Source organism: Choloepus didactylus, chromosome 5 (genome assembly GCF_015220235.1).
Source record: "Choloepus didactylus isolate mChoDid1 chromosome 5, mChoDid1.pri, whole genome shotgun sequence".
In the NCBI taxonomy this organism is placed as follows: Eukaryota; Metazoa; Chordata; class Mammalia; order Pilosa; family Megalonychidae; genus Choloepus; species Choloepus didactylus.
Window position 1 is genome coordinate 125,663,049 of NC_051311.1, and position 16,628 is coordinate 125,679,676.

The 16,628-nt window shown below is 39.1% G+C and overlaps 1 protein-coding gene across 3 annotated transcripts in view; it reads left to right on the plus strand.

Annotated features, from left to right (window-relative positions):
* Nucleotides 1-3,390: 3,390 nt before the first annotated feature.
* LRRC72 (leucine rich repeat containing 72) overlaps nt 3,391-16,628 on the plus strand; it is an 81,983-nt gene continuing 68,745 nt past the window's right edge. For all 3 annotated transcript variants that reach the window (XM_037836833.1, XM_037836831.1, XM_037836832.1), the window contains exons 1-2: nt 3,391-3,513; nt 9,424-9,497. In XM_037836833.1, coding sequence (XP_037692761.1) covers nt 3,430-3,513; nt 9,424-9,497 — 158 coding nt within the window. In that variant the 5' untranslated portion in view covers nt 3,391-3,429. The remainder of the gene's footprint in view (nt 3,514-9,423; nt 9,498-16,628) is intronic.

A 16,628-nucleotide genomic window follows, 5' to 3' on the forward strand; every position in this document is an offset into this window, starting at 1 on the left:
CTGAGCTTTTCTTTGTTATAAGGGAAGGAGGTATTGACTGTATTATATTGCACAGTAAAAAAATTAAAAATAAACATGTCCTTTGCTCTGAAGATAGACACTATTTCCATATTCCACGACTGTTTGCTTATACAAACATTCTTGAAAAGATAGTCCTGAACAAAGGCAGTCACAGCCTCTGCTCACAAGAATGTGTGGTTATATGGAGACTCATGGAGAATTGTCTTCCAACATTTCATTGTCATTTGCATTTTGTGTAAACAAAAATAAGGTAAGAATTGCTAAGTTGAGGCTTAAAATGTGCAAGGATCCTATTTAGAACAATGGAGTATTTTGTTAATGGATGGTGGTGATGGTGGTACAGCATTGTGAACATAATTAACAGCACTGAAATATATATATCTGTATGTGGTTAAAAGGGGAAGTGTTAGGTTGTATATTTGGTAACAGAATAAAATTGCTTTAAAAAAGTCCATGGAGCTGCACTATACAAACAGTGAATGCTAACCATGGACTATAGTTAATAGTACAATTATAAAAATGTGCTTTCATCAATTTTAACAAATGTTCCACATCAATGCAAGGTGTTAATAATAGGATGGTATATGGGAATCCTGTATTTTATGCATGAATGCTTTGTAAACCCACACCTTCCCTCATAAAGAAAAAAAATTGGGGTGTCGTTTTACCTACACTGATCACCATAAAAATGTTGATACCCTGGTCATTAAATATTATTTAAAAGGAATATCTTTTTATATTCTTGATATAAGAGTAGTAATGATTTTGGCTGATGTACTAAATATTATATATTCATTCTACACCATAGAAAATGGCTGCTCATTATCATTTACCTAAGAAATATGCCAAGATGATGATTTGTTGTTTCACTCACTTAGAGAAACACAGACTTTTCATTGGAATTGTTCAGCACAAAATTAGGAAGAAAGTTTTAAAAATTAGGAGGCTTTAATGATAATCATCACATTCATATGCATAATTTTTTCTCACATTTTTCACTGGAAGACTGATCTTTAAAAATAATTATATGTCAACATCTCAGTAAGAATCTTTAACTTCATGAACAGTACATTCTACTAGCCTACGTGAGGGTAATGAAGTAACAGATTTTTTTGAACTGAATTTCCAACTTACTCATTTTAACTTGGAAACTGAGGCCCAGAGACAGTAAATGACTTGAAGGTGGCCAATAACTAGTTAATGCTGGAGCTGGGACTAAACCCCACATGCCCTGACTTGGAGCACAAGGTTCTTTCTTCTTATCCAAACCACATACATGATATGATAGAGCTTTCAAACTGGAGAATGCATATCCCTGCAGGCAATGGCAGTGTGCCAGGGAGGTAAAGCCACAGGATAAACACAGGGTGTCTTGCTTCAATGTAAATACTACTCAAAGATTTGATGAGAGTTAGGGGGGCTACTTTACTTTTATATTAAAACAAGATTGTGAAGGAGAATGCACATTTTACATGAATTTTTAAAATTTAAGGCTGATTTCCTCAGGCTATGATCCCACTTCATGGAGGTAAAAGTTCTCTCTGCTCACTCTGCTAGGGATACTTCTGATGCAAAAAATTTATACCTCTAATGTGAGGATGTCTGAGAAGGTCTTCTTATCCAAAATGTGCCTTCACGAACCTCTATGCTTGACACTACATAATTAGAATTGCATTATTTTAGCCTTAGTGATCAGGGAAATTGTAAATTCTTCTTGAAAAGGAAACACATTAAGACTTTATTGTAAACAAGTATCTCAGTTCCTTTTTTAAGAGCAGGGTTTTTAAAAAATTTGTTTTTCTCTTCTTAATCAGTGCAAGGTATAAAGGTTTGAAAATATATGAAGGATAAAATGTGTAATAGGATTTGGATAGAAATTTACTGGTTAGTAGTTTAATTCTGTATGTTGTTTTTTAAAAGTATTTTCCATATGTTTCTAAAAATCACATTTGTGTAATGTACAAAATTGAACAAGTAGTGTGTAGTTCCATTTTTTCCATAAAGCATATTTGTGAACAATATCTGAAAAGATTCAAAGCACTTTAACAGCAAAAATGGGAGACAAGAGACCAGTAAATTATTTGATGTACTTTCTCCGTGGACCATTCCTCTCATCTGATTTTTATTCCTGGGATTAAAAACCATTTAGTTCTCAAGTGATTAGTCCCTCCATGATAACTTGGAGAGCTTTTACCCTCGAATACTTTTTTAGAAGTACTGAAATATTGTGTACTTGATCCCTCCACTGAGACATTATTAATGCTCTATTCCAACACCAGCCTTTTTTTTTTTTTTTTTTTTAATGCAAGTAGCCTGTCCCATTTCTAAAAGCTACATTTAATTCCCAGACTTCAAGATGAAATTTGGAGCTGAGAAACCAGCTCATTCAATTCAATCAACATTTTTTGAGTGCAGTGTGTTACACCCTGGCAGAAGATGGAGATGACACAGACAGGATCCTGCCTCCAAGGGCTCCCAAGCTAGAGGGGAACCAGACTCATATAAGTAAGAATACAAGATAGTCTACCCCAGAGGTTCCAATAGAGCTAGGGGAGATATCAATTTCAAAAAAAAAAAAAAAAAATCTTCAGGGTTGGAAGAGATGGGACAAACAGTGACTCAACTTAATCCATTTTCTGCCTGAGGAATAATTTCTAGATAGAGGACTCAGCTTCCGAACTCTTATTGCACTTGCCCTTGGCTAGTAAAGTCAGCAAAGAACTCCATTTTTCCCAACACCTGGAGTCTTAATATCACCACTCTCACCTCCACAACAAAGGCCTGGTCTAGGGTGAGGGGTGAGAGGAGTGAGGAACTCGCTTTGGCACAAACTATAAGGGTGCACCAAAATACTCAGCCATCAATATAAATATCTTAATGCAAGAGTTTTTTAAAAATAAAAATTTATGCAAACACATCCAGGATGAAAAAAGGTCAAAATTTTAAATAAAAACAGGATCAATTATACCTAGGCTCCAAAAGGGTCAGCAAGGCACTGCTCCAACCCAGGCCTCTACACCCTCATTGTAACTAGTGTTCACCAAATTCACATCTATTTTCAAAAACCTAAATTTTCTGGTATTCAGAGCTCACTCAAATCAATGAAATAACGAAATTATTATTCCCAGGTGACCGCAGTTTGGGCCCTCTGACCCACGCTTCGTCTCCGGCACAGCTGCCCACCGTCCCGCCCTCATCCACCGACGCACGTTCCCGCGCAGGGGAAACACAGGTGGCTGCGGTACCGTGCGTTGGGCGCTGCAGGACCAGCCGCGCACGCGTCACAGAAGTCCGGGTTGGGCTTCAGACCCTCCCTAGTGAGGAATGACTTGGAGGCGACAGGCAAACGGTAGCTGTTGGTAACAGAACAACGAGCCGCGGGTCAGGCTAGGCCGCCCGGCTGTCTCCATGATCCCGAACCCGCACAGCCGCAGCCTCCGGTATGCGAACCTGGCGAAGGTGCCCGATGCTGCCCTGGAGAGCAGTCGCCGGGTAAGCAGCGGCCCTCCTGCAGACCACGAGCCCTCCTGCCCCCTGCCGGAGCGCCCAGCCCGCGGCTGCCCCTGGGGTCCCGGGGGCGGGAGATGGCGGATCCCAGCCAGACCCTCCTTGTGGGCCAGAGAGGAAGCCGAGGTCCGTATCCGTCTGGGTAGGGTTTGGGGGCCGCTTCTGATCCACGATGACAGACTTTTATTGACTTTTTCCCCATGTAAAATCTGCTACATATTTAATTATGGCGGTGTGGAGATAATAAGGTCATAAATACGGAGCCCTGACTATTGAATTTCCAAAAGGTTTAGCAGAAGATATATAACCCCGAGATGTTCTAAAGTGCAGAAGGTCAGATTGAAAAGGAAAGGTTCTTCGATGAACAATACAGGCAAGGAGTTGAGGGCAGTTAAGGTAAAGACTAAAAGAATGCTTGGGGGTGGGGGGAAGATCTCAGAACGTGACATAGGAGCTATCGAGGTGTTCTAGAGTTCACAGAACTTTTCTGCAAGGCTTGGGGCTTCTGTGATTAAAAAAGGCGAGGAGTTCTGTCAGGAATTGAAGCTACAAGGCACTGAGTCCTAACGTGTGTGTGTGTGTGCATGTGTGTATTGCGTGTAGGTACAGGAATTTATCTATCATTGCAGTATGAAAATCATCACAGAGGACATTCTTTCTTCTACAGATCTTAATACAGCCTTTATTTTTTCTAGCATTTAATAATCCCACAATTTTCAAACATCTTTCTATTTTATCTAGATCCTAAGGCACTGGATGGGGGGAGGCAAAAAGGGGGGACCTTCTCTGTACTAGAACTGCCTGTCAACATCTAATTCTGTATTGTATGTTTCTTATTTTCCGACTAAATTAATCATTTACCTTCCTCCATGCTGAAATGATTTGATATCTGAGTTTCCCCCTCAACAGGCTACTGAAACTGCCTTCTAAATTCTATACATTGTTGAATAACATCCTCTACAGCCTATGCAACACTTTGTGCTGTGGATTTAAATTCTACCTTATTGCTACCTTATTGAAATTACCCCACTTGGCTGCCACATTCCTTTTGTTGTTCCCCACACACCCTCCCACCCATTCCAAGTTTATAACTATCCCTCCTCTGTCTCTTTATCCAACTTGTTTCCCTCTTCCCTCTAAATGCAGACGTATCACAATGATCTTACCTCGATCTCACTCTCCTCTTTGCTGACATGACTCACAATCTACATATCCACCCTGACATCTCTGGTGGGCTCCGATTTCACACTTGGAGCTTTCTGGAGGACCACTTGACCTACGTGTTCCATCAGGGCCTCAAATTCAGCATTTCCCAGCTAAATTCATCTTCCCTCCTAGCCACCTGTTTCATCATCATGTCAGCACTCCAGCATCACCTGTGATTTCCTTTGCTCTTATTCTCCACTTCTAGTTACTAGACAGTTCTCAACAGTTCTCTCTACACACCCCACATCATATCTGTTCCCTGCTTATTCCTACTTTCCACTATTCTCAGCCAGGCTCACTGGCTCCTGCCTTGATTTTCCAGAGGCAGTCTTGCTTCCCTTCTGCAGCTTCTCTCTGCCCTCTAGTCCATCCATTGTGTGTGTTGCTGCTAGAGTCATCATTCTGAGGCCTAGCTTCATCACGTCCTTTTTCCAATTCAAAATCTTGTCATCTCTCCCTATTTCCCCAATATTTGATTCATATTGAACTGAATCCAATGCTGAATTACCCAGTAGTTAATTAAACCCATGCTTTTAGGGTACCAAAAAAGGAAGGGCACCAAAAGAAGAGAAAACTGTTTTTAAAATACCTTGATATCAGATATTGTTTAAAAGAATTGGTGTGGTTATCATGAAAAAAAAAATAAGAACTCTGTTGGACTTTCTTACACTGCTTTTACCATTTAATTAGGATTTGTATTTCATACACAGTCAATCCTCATTATTCACAGATTCCATATTTGCAAATTCTCTTATTTATGAAAATTTATTTGTAACCCCCAAATCAACACATTGCTTTCATGGTTACTTGAAGACATGTGCAGAGTGGTGAAAATTTTGAGTTGCCCAACGCACACATTCCTAGCCAAGGTTGAACAAGGCAACACTCTGCCTTCTTGTTTCAGCTCTCATACTGTATACCAATGTCCTTTTCATGGTGTATTCAATACCATGTATTTTACATTTTTGTGCTATTTGTTGGTGATTTTGCTGCTTAAAATGGCCCCCAAGCATAGTGCTGAACTATTGTGTAGTGTTCTAATCTCAAAAAGGCTATGAGGTACCTTACAGAGAAAATATATGTGTCATATAAGTTTCGTTCAGACATGAGTTACAGTGCTGTTGATCATGAGTTCAATGTTAATGAATCAACAATATGTATAAAATAAAGCACCTTTAAACAGAAGCATACATAAAGCAAGGTTTATGTGTTGATCGGTTGACGAAATGACCAAAGGCTCGCAGGAACCTATCTCGGTTTCTTCTAGCAGCATTGATTCAGAATATGCTAATTCAGATGTTGTGGCAACTTTAAAGAATATAACTACCATGAATAATGAGAATCAACTGTACATATGTATATACTTTTTTTATATATAAAATTGTTTAAATTACAGATTATATAAAATATGTGACTTTAAATTAGAATTCTCAGGGCCTCTAAAAGTTTTATTTGGGCACGCTTCTGAACCTAAATTTCAAAGTAGCATAAATAACAAGGCCCCAATCCATCTTTCTTAACTTATTTCTATTACCTTCCATCTGCCTTTCACTGCAGCCAAAGGCTATGCAACCATACACGCCTAACACTTCCCCCACTTCGTATTTTTTGTGTATTTCCTCCCCTCTGCCTAAAAAGTCTTCCACCATCACCCTGTTCCTACTTTCTTCTTGCTCTTCAAGGTCCATCCCAACTGTCAGTCCTGCTCTGAAATCTCAGGTTGTCCAACCCAACAGTAATTTCATTTGTCTCTGAATTTGCTATACCATATTTTCTCATGGCCCTTAATTCTTGCAGTCTTCTTGAATAGCATTACATGTGTCTAACAGGTTTGCTTATACAGGGCAGGTGATTACCTAATTTTCATTGCTACATTTACCAAAGCAGCTAGTCACAGACTCCTGTTTGCACTAGGCACTTGGTATTTGTGGTTCAATAAATAGCTGAATGAATCTGCTTGGAACTATTATTTTGAAAAATGTTAATCTTAAAGAATGCTTGTTATGCTTCTTTAGATGAAGGAAATATGCTGCTCGTGAGCTGTATATTGATTGGGAACTGGAATTGCTCCACGAGGGATTCACTGAAACTTGAGTCTTCTTGGCATGTTTTCATGGTTCTTGGCTCTTTAACATTAATACTTGTTACCAGATTCATATGGAATTTCTAGTTGGAAAGGAACATATTATGATAAAAAGCAGTGTAAATAATTAATTACACCATCAGTTTACATACTATGCTGATGCTTTCAGTTTTTCTCTTCATCTCTTATTTTTCAAAATATGATTTAAATTCTTAGATGTTTATTCTATGGCTAAATTTTTTAAATTATGTATTACATCTGATTACCTAATTAATAAGTGCTTCTTATAAAATATTTGAACACTATAAAATATGTATTGCTTAGAAAGCAAAAGTCCCCCATGATCTCAAGTGATGACTTTTATCAATTTGGAGTGTATTCATTTTGTAAGCATATATTCAACACATAAATGTTATTTTTATCAAAAGAGTTTTTACACTTCCACATATTATGCTGCCAATTGTTTTTATTTAAAAATATGTTTTGCATATCTTCATATGTCTAGATATTCCTCTCTATGTATTTTAAACTAATGCATAATACTTCATTATGAGGTTAAATCTTAACCCATTTTCCAATTAATGGGGAGTATTTCATATCTATAGATAGTGTATGCTGAGATGAGCAATAATATTCATATTTTTCAGTGTATATGTACCTGTGTATTTATGAGGGCTGGAAGTGGAATGGCTGGATCAAGTGAACAACACACTGAGAATTTTAATATATGCCTACTGTTTCAGTTTGCTAAAGCTGATGAAATGTATTAAACCAGAAATGGATTGGCTTTTACAATGGGGATTTATTAACTTATGACTTTACTTCTGAGGCATGAAAAATGTCCAAATCAAGGCATCAACTGGATAATACCTTCTTCCTGAAGAAAGGCTGCTGGTGATCTGGGACTCCTCTGTCACATGGAAAGTCATGTGGCAGCATCTGCTGGTTCTTCTCTCTCGACTTTGTTGCTTTCAGCTTCTGGCTGCTGTGCCGGTGGCTTTTTTTCTGAGCTTAGCTTCTGGGTGTCTTAGTTTCTCTCGGGCTTTTTTCTCTGAGCTTCTCTGTGTGTTTTATTCTCTTATAAAGGACTCCAGTAAAGGGATTAAGACCCACCTTGAATGAGGTGGGTCACATCCCAATTGAAATATCCCCATCAAAAGGTCCTACCTACAATCAGTCTACCCCCACAGGAATAGATTAAAAGAACATGATCTTTTCTAGGGTACATACAGCTTCAAACCATTACACTTACAAACTTTAATTCTACTTTGGCTAGCCTTTCACATCCATATACTTTGCAAAGTTGTGATTAACTGTACATAGTAGGTGCTGATAATTTAGATGTTTAAGTTAAAACACCCAAATGAGAATGCCTAAGACTGATCCAGTGGGTTTATTCAACTTGCTTATCGGGTTTACAAAATTCCCTGATGGGAATGCCTAAGCCTAAATCTATAAATTCTTCAGGCTCCTAAACTCAGCTTGCTTAGAGTAACAAAGGAAGTTTGGGACTATATATTAATTGCTGATCTCCATTTCTAGGGTACCTACCTCCTTTGCTTCTTTAGACAATCCTATTAAACCTTAATTCTGCTTAAAATTGTCTATTAAATAATAAAACCATCTTAAAATTTCATAAAGTACTTACTGACTTACAACTTCACCACCCACAACAAATCCCGGTTGAAATATGGTGGTTGTTTTGACCCCAATAATTACAAGGCTTGTCAGATTCCAGAAGTGCAATGGTTATACTTTTTTGCTTTTGTTGTGTCTTGTTAGCTGGTCTCTTTTCATGGCAAATTATAAATGGGCTTTAAGTTTTTTATATCATCTTAGGCCATGTGGCCTATAAATATTGTTTTGTGATTTAACAGGGGACTTTAAGAATAAAAAGAAAAGCACTTAAATAGTTGTTAATGGATTTGTGTTTTCCAAACAAAATTGGTGGGAATAAAAGTTGCCCCTCCACCAAAATTCCCATGATGCAAGTATAATAGTAACTCATGAAAAACAATGTTGCTCTTTGCAAAGAAAGAGAAAAGTGTGTTATTTATGTATCTATTTTTTGAATGGCATTTATTCATTGATTCATTCGTCAGACACTTGTTGAGAACTAACTGGGTGCCAGCCACAGTGTGCTGGCACATAAAAGATTCTTCTATCATGATATACATTGTGTTCTATTTCCTCCATCTCTCAACCTGATACTGGATGTCTTCTGTAAATAAGGGCAACCTACCAAACACCAATTCTTCATGTTTGAAGTCAGATTTAAGAATAATTATTTAAAGAATGAATTACTCCTCCTTACAGAGAATTGGAAACTTGTTTTGGGTGTATATATTATATGTACACATATGCATTTTTTTCTCTGTGATTAGAAATTTATACATCTGTGTCCAGGATTAAGGATAATGAAGTTCAACCACAAAAATGAGTAAATAACATATAATTATACTGTTGGAATTTATCAGTTTAGAGTGGTTACCTTCATATTCACCTTTCTTTTGATCTTCTTGTAGATGTTATTGTTATTGACTGCAAATGCCTCAGTATTTTTGCTCATTGGAATGTGGTTTGACAGATTAATTATATGTTATCAGGCAGTTGAAGATCAGCTAAAGATATGTGGCCACAAGAGGGATGCTGATGTCTTGGAGCTGTTCCTTTCTCAAAAGTGAGTGTATCTTATATAAGAAATGGAAGAGTATCATGTTATAATATTTCATAGATTCAAATGTTCTTTTCTATTTTTTCCCCTCCTGGCTCCTGGCCTGGGAAGACAAATACCACGTTCTAAATACTTTCCCATTCACTAGGGTCCACAGTCTCTATTGAAGAGGCAGAATATTGAAATGAATAAAAATAACCAGGCTGAATTTGAATCCCAGCTCTCTTTCACCTGGGTGATTTCAGGCATGTCGTGTAACCGCCTGTTAGGATTATCAGATTTAGCAAATAAAAATATAAGATGTCCAATTAAATTTGAATTTCAGAGACATAACAAATATATTTTTTAATATTTGTATGCCCTACACAATAATTTGGATATTTGTTTTTTCTCTGTATTCAAATTTAACAGAGTGTCCTGATATTTTATCTGTCAACCCTATTCTTTCTATATAATAATAGTACCTCCTTTACAGGGTTGTTGTAAAGTTAAATGAGTCAATAGAAGTTAGAGGAGGGTCTGATACATAGTAAGCCTGCAATGAATATTAGCACAGTTCGTATTATCAGAGAACAATGACTCATATCCCTATCCTATACTAATAATCCCTTTTATGCTCTACTCCTTGTATTATACCAACTACCAACCTCTATACTAATTTTATTGGTCAGTAGGGAAATCCCTCCTTTATATCAACAAATGCCATAGTTTCCACTCAAACTCCTCAAGGTGGCAGAAGGCAAAGTGGGTTCTTCTACAGGGCAGCCAGAGTGCCTGAGATGGAAAGAAGGTATAAGAGGCAGAGGAAGTTACAGGTAGGTTTAGACTTTGATCCTACAGTTGTTCCTGGCTGGTAAGTTACTCTCTGGGCAGCCACAGTTTGCATTTTAATAGCAATGGCCCTAGTCTCACATCATTTTCCCCCTCTGAATTCTATGTATTGTAAAATAGACTTGATGTGTTTTTACTCATTTGTAATCTTTGGATCTCAGCTACTTTTTAAAGAAAATGCTTGATTTTGTCAGCTAAGGTAATTTTATCGCTAGTGCTTTGAGTATATCCTTTATTAATAAATATCTTTCTCATTATACATAATTTTTAACTCATTAGTACAGAGAAAAATGTTTATTTATCTTTGTAATGATCCTGAATCTCTTGGTAGGAAGGGAATAAATAGCTGGCCAATTTGACATTTTAAAAAATATGAATTTTGAATGGAACAGGTGCAATAAAGAATTCTGACACACTGAAGGTCATGCTTTGATCCTTTTTGTAGATCAGTTAATTTTACAATAATGAAAAGTATGTGGTCAAAAGATTGCATTTCTAAGCCTGCCATGATTTTTACAGCTATATACTATTGATCACATGGGTAAGTAGATAAAAAGACTTGCTTTAAAATACTAGACAAAAATTAGAAATACTGATTTGCTGACAGTGGATAATTAGTGGTCTTCTTGTGTGAAAGACAATATATTTTATAATTTAAGAATACTTAGCATTTAATCTAGCTGAAAACAAAAGATGTTTCATAGCTTAGACACCAATAAACTGAGTTACTTGCCTAAGTTTTGGTTTCCCTTGGAAAATGGAAAGTGTCTTACCAATGCCTGCTTGAGTAATTTTGGAGTGGTGACAGAACATAATCCTGTGAAAACTGTTGATGTATTATTGTCAGCACAAACTCATTGCCATCATTAATAGAATTACTTTTCATTTTCTTCAATTAACCTCACCTTAAAATGTTACAGCCCATTATTGATTTTGAACAGGTTTATGTGCAGAATGAACCCTTCTGACTTAAAAGAATTAAAGTACCCTTAGAAAGTGAATCAGATTGATGTTATGGATTATGATAGAGTAGGGTGCTCAAAGAATCAGCATATGTCAGCATGTGAAACAACCATATGCTGACAATGACAAGCAGAATGACTTTTTCAGAACTCTGAAATCTAATCCAAAAATTATAGCAATCACGGGACTGCTTAATGAAGAGAAGAGTTGCAGAATTTTGGTGAGAGCCCTATGCCATTTTTGCTCATCCACCTACCATCACCCATTCCTCAACATGACAACAGTGGCAGCCCACGTTCCTGATACAGCTTGCTGGTGCCAAGGGTGAATACAGACCTTGTTCTTAAAATAATATGGTTGTACATTTTGACCTGTTTGGTGGTTCTCTGAGGAACAAATGCTGACCTTGGTTTCTTGCCCTCCTCCCTTGAGCTGAGGTGGCTTTCCATGTGGCAGCAGCATCTGTTTAAAGATTTAAAGACATATACTACCCATGCCCTCTTGGGGCAAGAGACGACAGATGGGGAGAGCAGCAGACAGATCCAAATCCCAGGAAGGAGGAAGTTGAAGAGTAAGTATCTTGGAAGAATAGAGGTTCTGAAGGGCAGCCATTTACACCAGGGGAAGATGGAGTGTAACACACAAGCCCAGGACCAGGCACATATTCAGAAAAGATGTGAGAGATCCTAGGCTTGCACGTCTGGCATATCTGTGGGTTCAATGCAAGCAGAAAGTTGAAGACTAGGCAGAGTTGTAGGTAGCTTGGCTTAACATTGAAGAAGTGCCCCAGCTAAAAGCTAGGCTTCAAAGATTGAGAGGGTATTATTATTTTTCCCTTCTTCTTTTTCTGTTTCCAGGTGTTTAAGGAAAGCTCTGACAGGTCACTGGCTAACCACCGAGAAAATGGAACAGAGATTTCAGTGACCAAACACAACATGGAATATATCTTTGCAAAAATAGTTTGGAAAACTCATTAAACCAATGGACAACTGCAGCCCTCAACAATCAGTGTGGATTGAATATGATTTCCAGAGTTACCAATCATAATATTAAAAATGCCTGATTTTCAACAAAAATAGCAAGGTATACAAAGAAGCAAAAAAAATATGGCCAATTTGCAGGGAAAAAAATGACAGAAACTGTCCCTAAGGAAGAACAGACTTGGACTTAATAGGCAAAGACTTTAAATCAACTCTTTCAAATATGCCCAAAGCACTAAAGGAACTCATGCACATAGAACTAAAGGAAAATAATGTGTGCACAAAATAAGAATAACAGTAAAGAAATAGAAATTATAAAAAGAAATTAAATAGAAATTCTGAAGCTGAAAAGGTATGTTAACTAAAATGAAAAATTCACTAGAGAAGTTTTTTGTGGGTTAAATGATGAACCCCAAAAACGTATGTTGAAATACTGTCCCCTGTTCTGTGAATGTGACCTTATTTGGGAATAAGGTCTTTGAAGATGTGATTAGTTAAGATGAGGCCAAATTAGATTAGAGCAAGTCCTAATCCAATATGACTGGTGTCTTTATAAGAAGAATAACATTTTGACAGAGGAGAAAATGCCATGTGATGATGGAGGCAGACATTGAAGGGCTTTGGACACAAATTCGGACACAAACAGATGCATGCACAGAAGAAAACCGTGTGAAGACAGAGGCAGAGATTGTACTGATGCTTCTTCAAGACAACACTAAGGATTACTGGCAAACCACCAGAAGCAAAGAGGAAGCAAGGAAGGTTCTTTGTAGGTTTCAGAGGGATCATGGCACTGACAACAACATCATTTCAGAATTCTGGCCTCCAGAACTGTGAGACAATAAGTTTCTGTTGTTTTAAGCCACCTAGCTTGGGCCAATTTGCTACAGCAGCCTTAGGAAACTAATACAGGGTTCAACAGCAGATATAAGGAAAAAGAATCAGTAAATTTGAAGATAGGACAATAAAAATTATTCAGTATGAGTAGCAAAAAGAAAAAAAGAATGAAGGGACCTGTGGGACACCATCAAACAGACCAGTATACTCAGTATGGGAGTCTCAGAAGGAGAAGAGAGAGAGGAAAGGGGAAGAAAGAATATTTAAAAACAATGTCCAAAATCTTCCCAAATTTGATGAAATACATCAATATATACATCCAAGAAATACGAGGACCTTTTATTTTGCAATTATTTCTTAGATATGACACCAAAAGCATGAGTAACAAATGAAAAAATTAAAAAAAAAATGACTTCATAAGTATTTAAAACTTTTGTGCATCAAAGGACATTATCAAGAAAGTGGAAAGACTGCTTTTGGAATGGGAGAAAATTGTTGCAAACCTTATATCTAATTATGGTCTATTATCCACAATATATAAAGAAGTCTTGCAACTCATATATTCCATATAAAAACAGGCAAAGGACTTGAATAGACATTTCTCCAAAGATACAATTGGTCAAAGCTCATGAAAAGATGCTTAACATCTTTAGTCATTAGGGAAATGCAAATCAAAACCACTTCATCTTACTAGGATGGCTATTTATTTTTTTAAAAAAGGGAAAATATAGGTGTTCACAAAGGATGTAGAGAAACAGGAACCCTCATATGTTGCCAGTAGAGATATAAAATAGTTCAACTACTGTGGAAAACTTTTTGGCAGTTCCTCAAAATATTAGGCATGGAATTACCATATGACCCAGCTATTCTACTCCTCTAGGCATATACTCAAAAACATTGAAAAGGGTACTAAAACAAGTGAATTTACATGTGTGTTCATAGCAACACTAATGACAATAGCTAAAGGTGAAAAGAGCCCAAATGTCCATCCGTGGATGAATAGATGAACAAATTTTGGTATTTACATTCAATGGAATATTATTCAGCCATAAAAAGGAATGAAGTAATGATACATACTACTACATGAATGAACGTTGTAAACATTAAGCTTAAGTGAAAGAAGTCAGACACAAAAGGTCACATATTGTATGATTCCATTTATTTGAAATATCCAGAATAGGCAAATCCACAGAAACAGCAATCAGATTGATGGTTACTCAGTGGTTTGAGGTTGTATGTACCCCAGAAAAATATATTCTTAAATCTCATCCATTCCTGTGGATGTGAACAGTAGGGTTTACCTTTGATGAGACTACTTCATATAGGCATGATCCACCTCATTCAGGATGGGTGTTACTCCTCTTACTGGAATCCTTTATAAATGGAATGAATACAGAAAGAGAGACATAAAGCTGCAAAAACAAGAAGCTGAAAGCAATGAAACCCAGAAGAGAAAGGAGAGACTAGCAGATGCTGCCATGTGTCTTGCTGTCCGGCGCTTTCTCCGCCTCGCCTCGAGTCCTCGGTCGGCCGGCGATGGGGACCAGAGAGATAAGGGGAGAGAGGGTGCGGACAATGTCTTACCCGACGCACTCGTGATCACTCTGGACTCGCAGCAGTGAAGCATGTAGGCTTTTAATGGAACTAGGCAATCATCCTCTTTACAGGTTCCGCCCGGGGCAAGACGCCTCGGGGGAGAACAACCTCGATGCGGCCGTCAGGCGCGGCTCCTTGTGGGCTGTCTCCCCGAGCTCTGCCCGGGAACTTTCTTATAAACCTTACGTATATCCAATGGGCAAACGCCACGCATACAAGCATGATTGGTGAATACAGAGGGTTGTCACATACATCACAAAGCGGAAGCAGGATGTGGGCGCCATCTTTGCACCACTCGATGGGCGGGGGGAACTCAAGGGCAGGCTGCAGCTTGTCTACTAGGCCTAATCCGGAATGTGGCTGCTCACATCTCCCCCTTTTTGTTTTTATTTTGATGCCCCAGTGTCTCCAGTGATGAATGTGCTCCCGTGGACCTAGATGGCCCACAACGTATGTTTTGGTGCTTTGGGGAGTCTGGACTAGGTCCCGGCCATACTGCGGCGGGGCCTCTGGCACCGACCAGAATGCTCACTTCATATAGAGACCGGAGAGCCCATGAGCTGGAAACCATGTGGCCCTCCTTGCAGTACTCAGTCTCGCAACTGGGGGACAAGAGGGTTAGGAGAACGGTAGCCAGTGTCGAGGGCGTCACTAGGTGTCTCTGTGCAATGGCAGGGGTCCCGTCTGGCCACAACTAGGACTCTGCCCAAGAGATCTACCTGAGACAAAAATAGGACCACTGGTGCCGATTATTTATATCCGGGATTTTGCCAAATACTTAGCTGCGAACCTTGCCCCCAAATGCCCCGCTTCGAGTGGTTGGGATGGGTGCTGGGCAGAGGGACTATAGTCATCAGGAGGGTTACAGGCAGAGGACATGGCCATCATGGCGGTAACACGTAATTGCTGCTGTTTTTGAAACAGACGCTCCAGCAAGCTCTTAACAATGATCAAACCTACTAACAACCCCACAGCAAGGAGAACCCAGTTCGTCAGATTAGGCCAGGAGAGCCAGGATGTGACTGTGCTCCACAACTCCCCCAGTTTTTCCTTTAAAGTAGACAGATCGAATGTCACGGGCTGTAACTTAATGCCCCCGATTCTATCTAGACTGGACTCCACCTGCAGGGTAAGATTCTGAAATTCAGGGAGATAAGTATTCTTCAGCCAATCAGAGATCTTTTGAATATTAACAGTTGTGTTGGCTCTGGTAGGAGTGACACAGATTTTTGACCAGAGCCATCGGGCATCACATGCTTGCCCAATCACTTCCCAGAGCACGTCTATCTCTTGGCCGAGTTCCTGTATCTCAAGCTGCAGGCTTTGAATGGCCTGTGAATTCAGTTGCAACATTTTGCCGTGGGCCTGTATAGCCTTTCGAGTGGCGTTGGCAAGTTCGTTAACACTTTCCATGGTTAAGGCGAGTTCCCCGGTAGAGAGGGACAAACCAGGAGGGAAAAAGGTTCAATATCCCAGGCCCTCTTCCCGGGCTGTTGGGGAGTGGTTGGCGCCACCGACATCATCTGACCGCTCATTACGTGAGTCGAGGGCTGGATCCAACAGGTCACGTTGGGGGTTCGACGACTTATCCGGCTGCAGTTCTTTGGTATTCTCAGGCGGCTGCACGGTTCTCACCAGTCTCTCCGGCACCCACACTGGCTGACGTCCTAGTTCCTGGGGAAAGACACAAACAGAGCCTCTGGCCCAGCTGAGCACTGGGTCAGGGCCTTTCCACTGCCCCGTTAAAACATCCTTCCAGCGGACCAGGCCTCTATGTAGAGGACCTGGGGTGGTATGTTGCAGGGCAGGTGTCATGGTCGATGTGTTTTCATTTAAATAATTGTATGTAAATAGGGCAGCAGACAATTGGGCCCTGGGGGACAGACCATGACCTATTCCCTCCTTTTGCTTTTGCAATAGTTCTTTAATG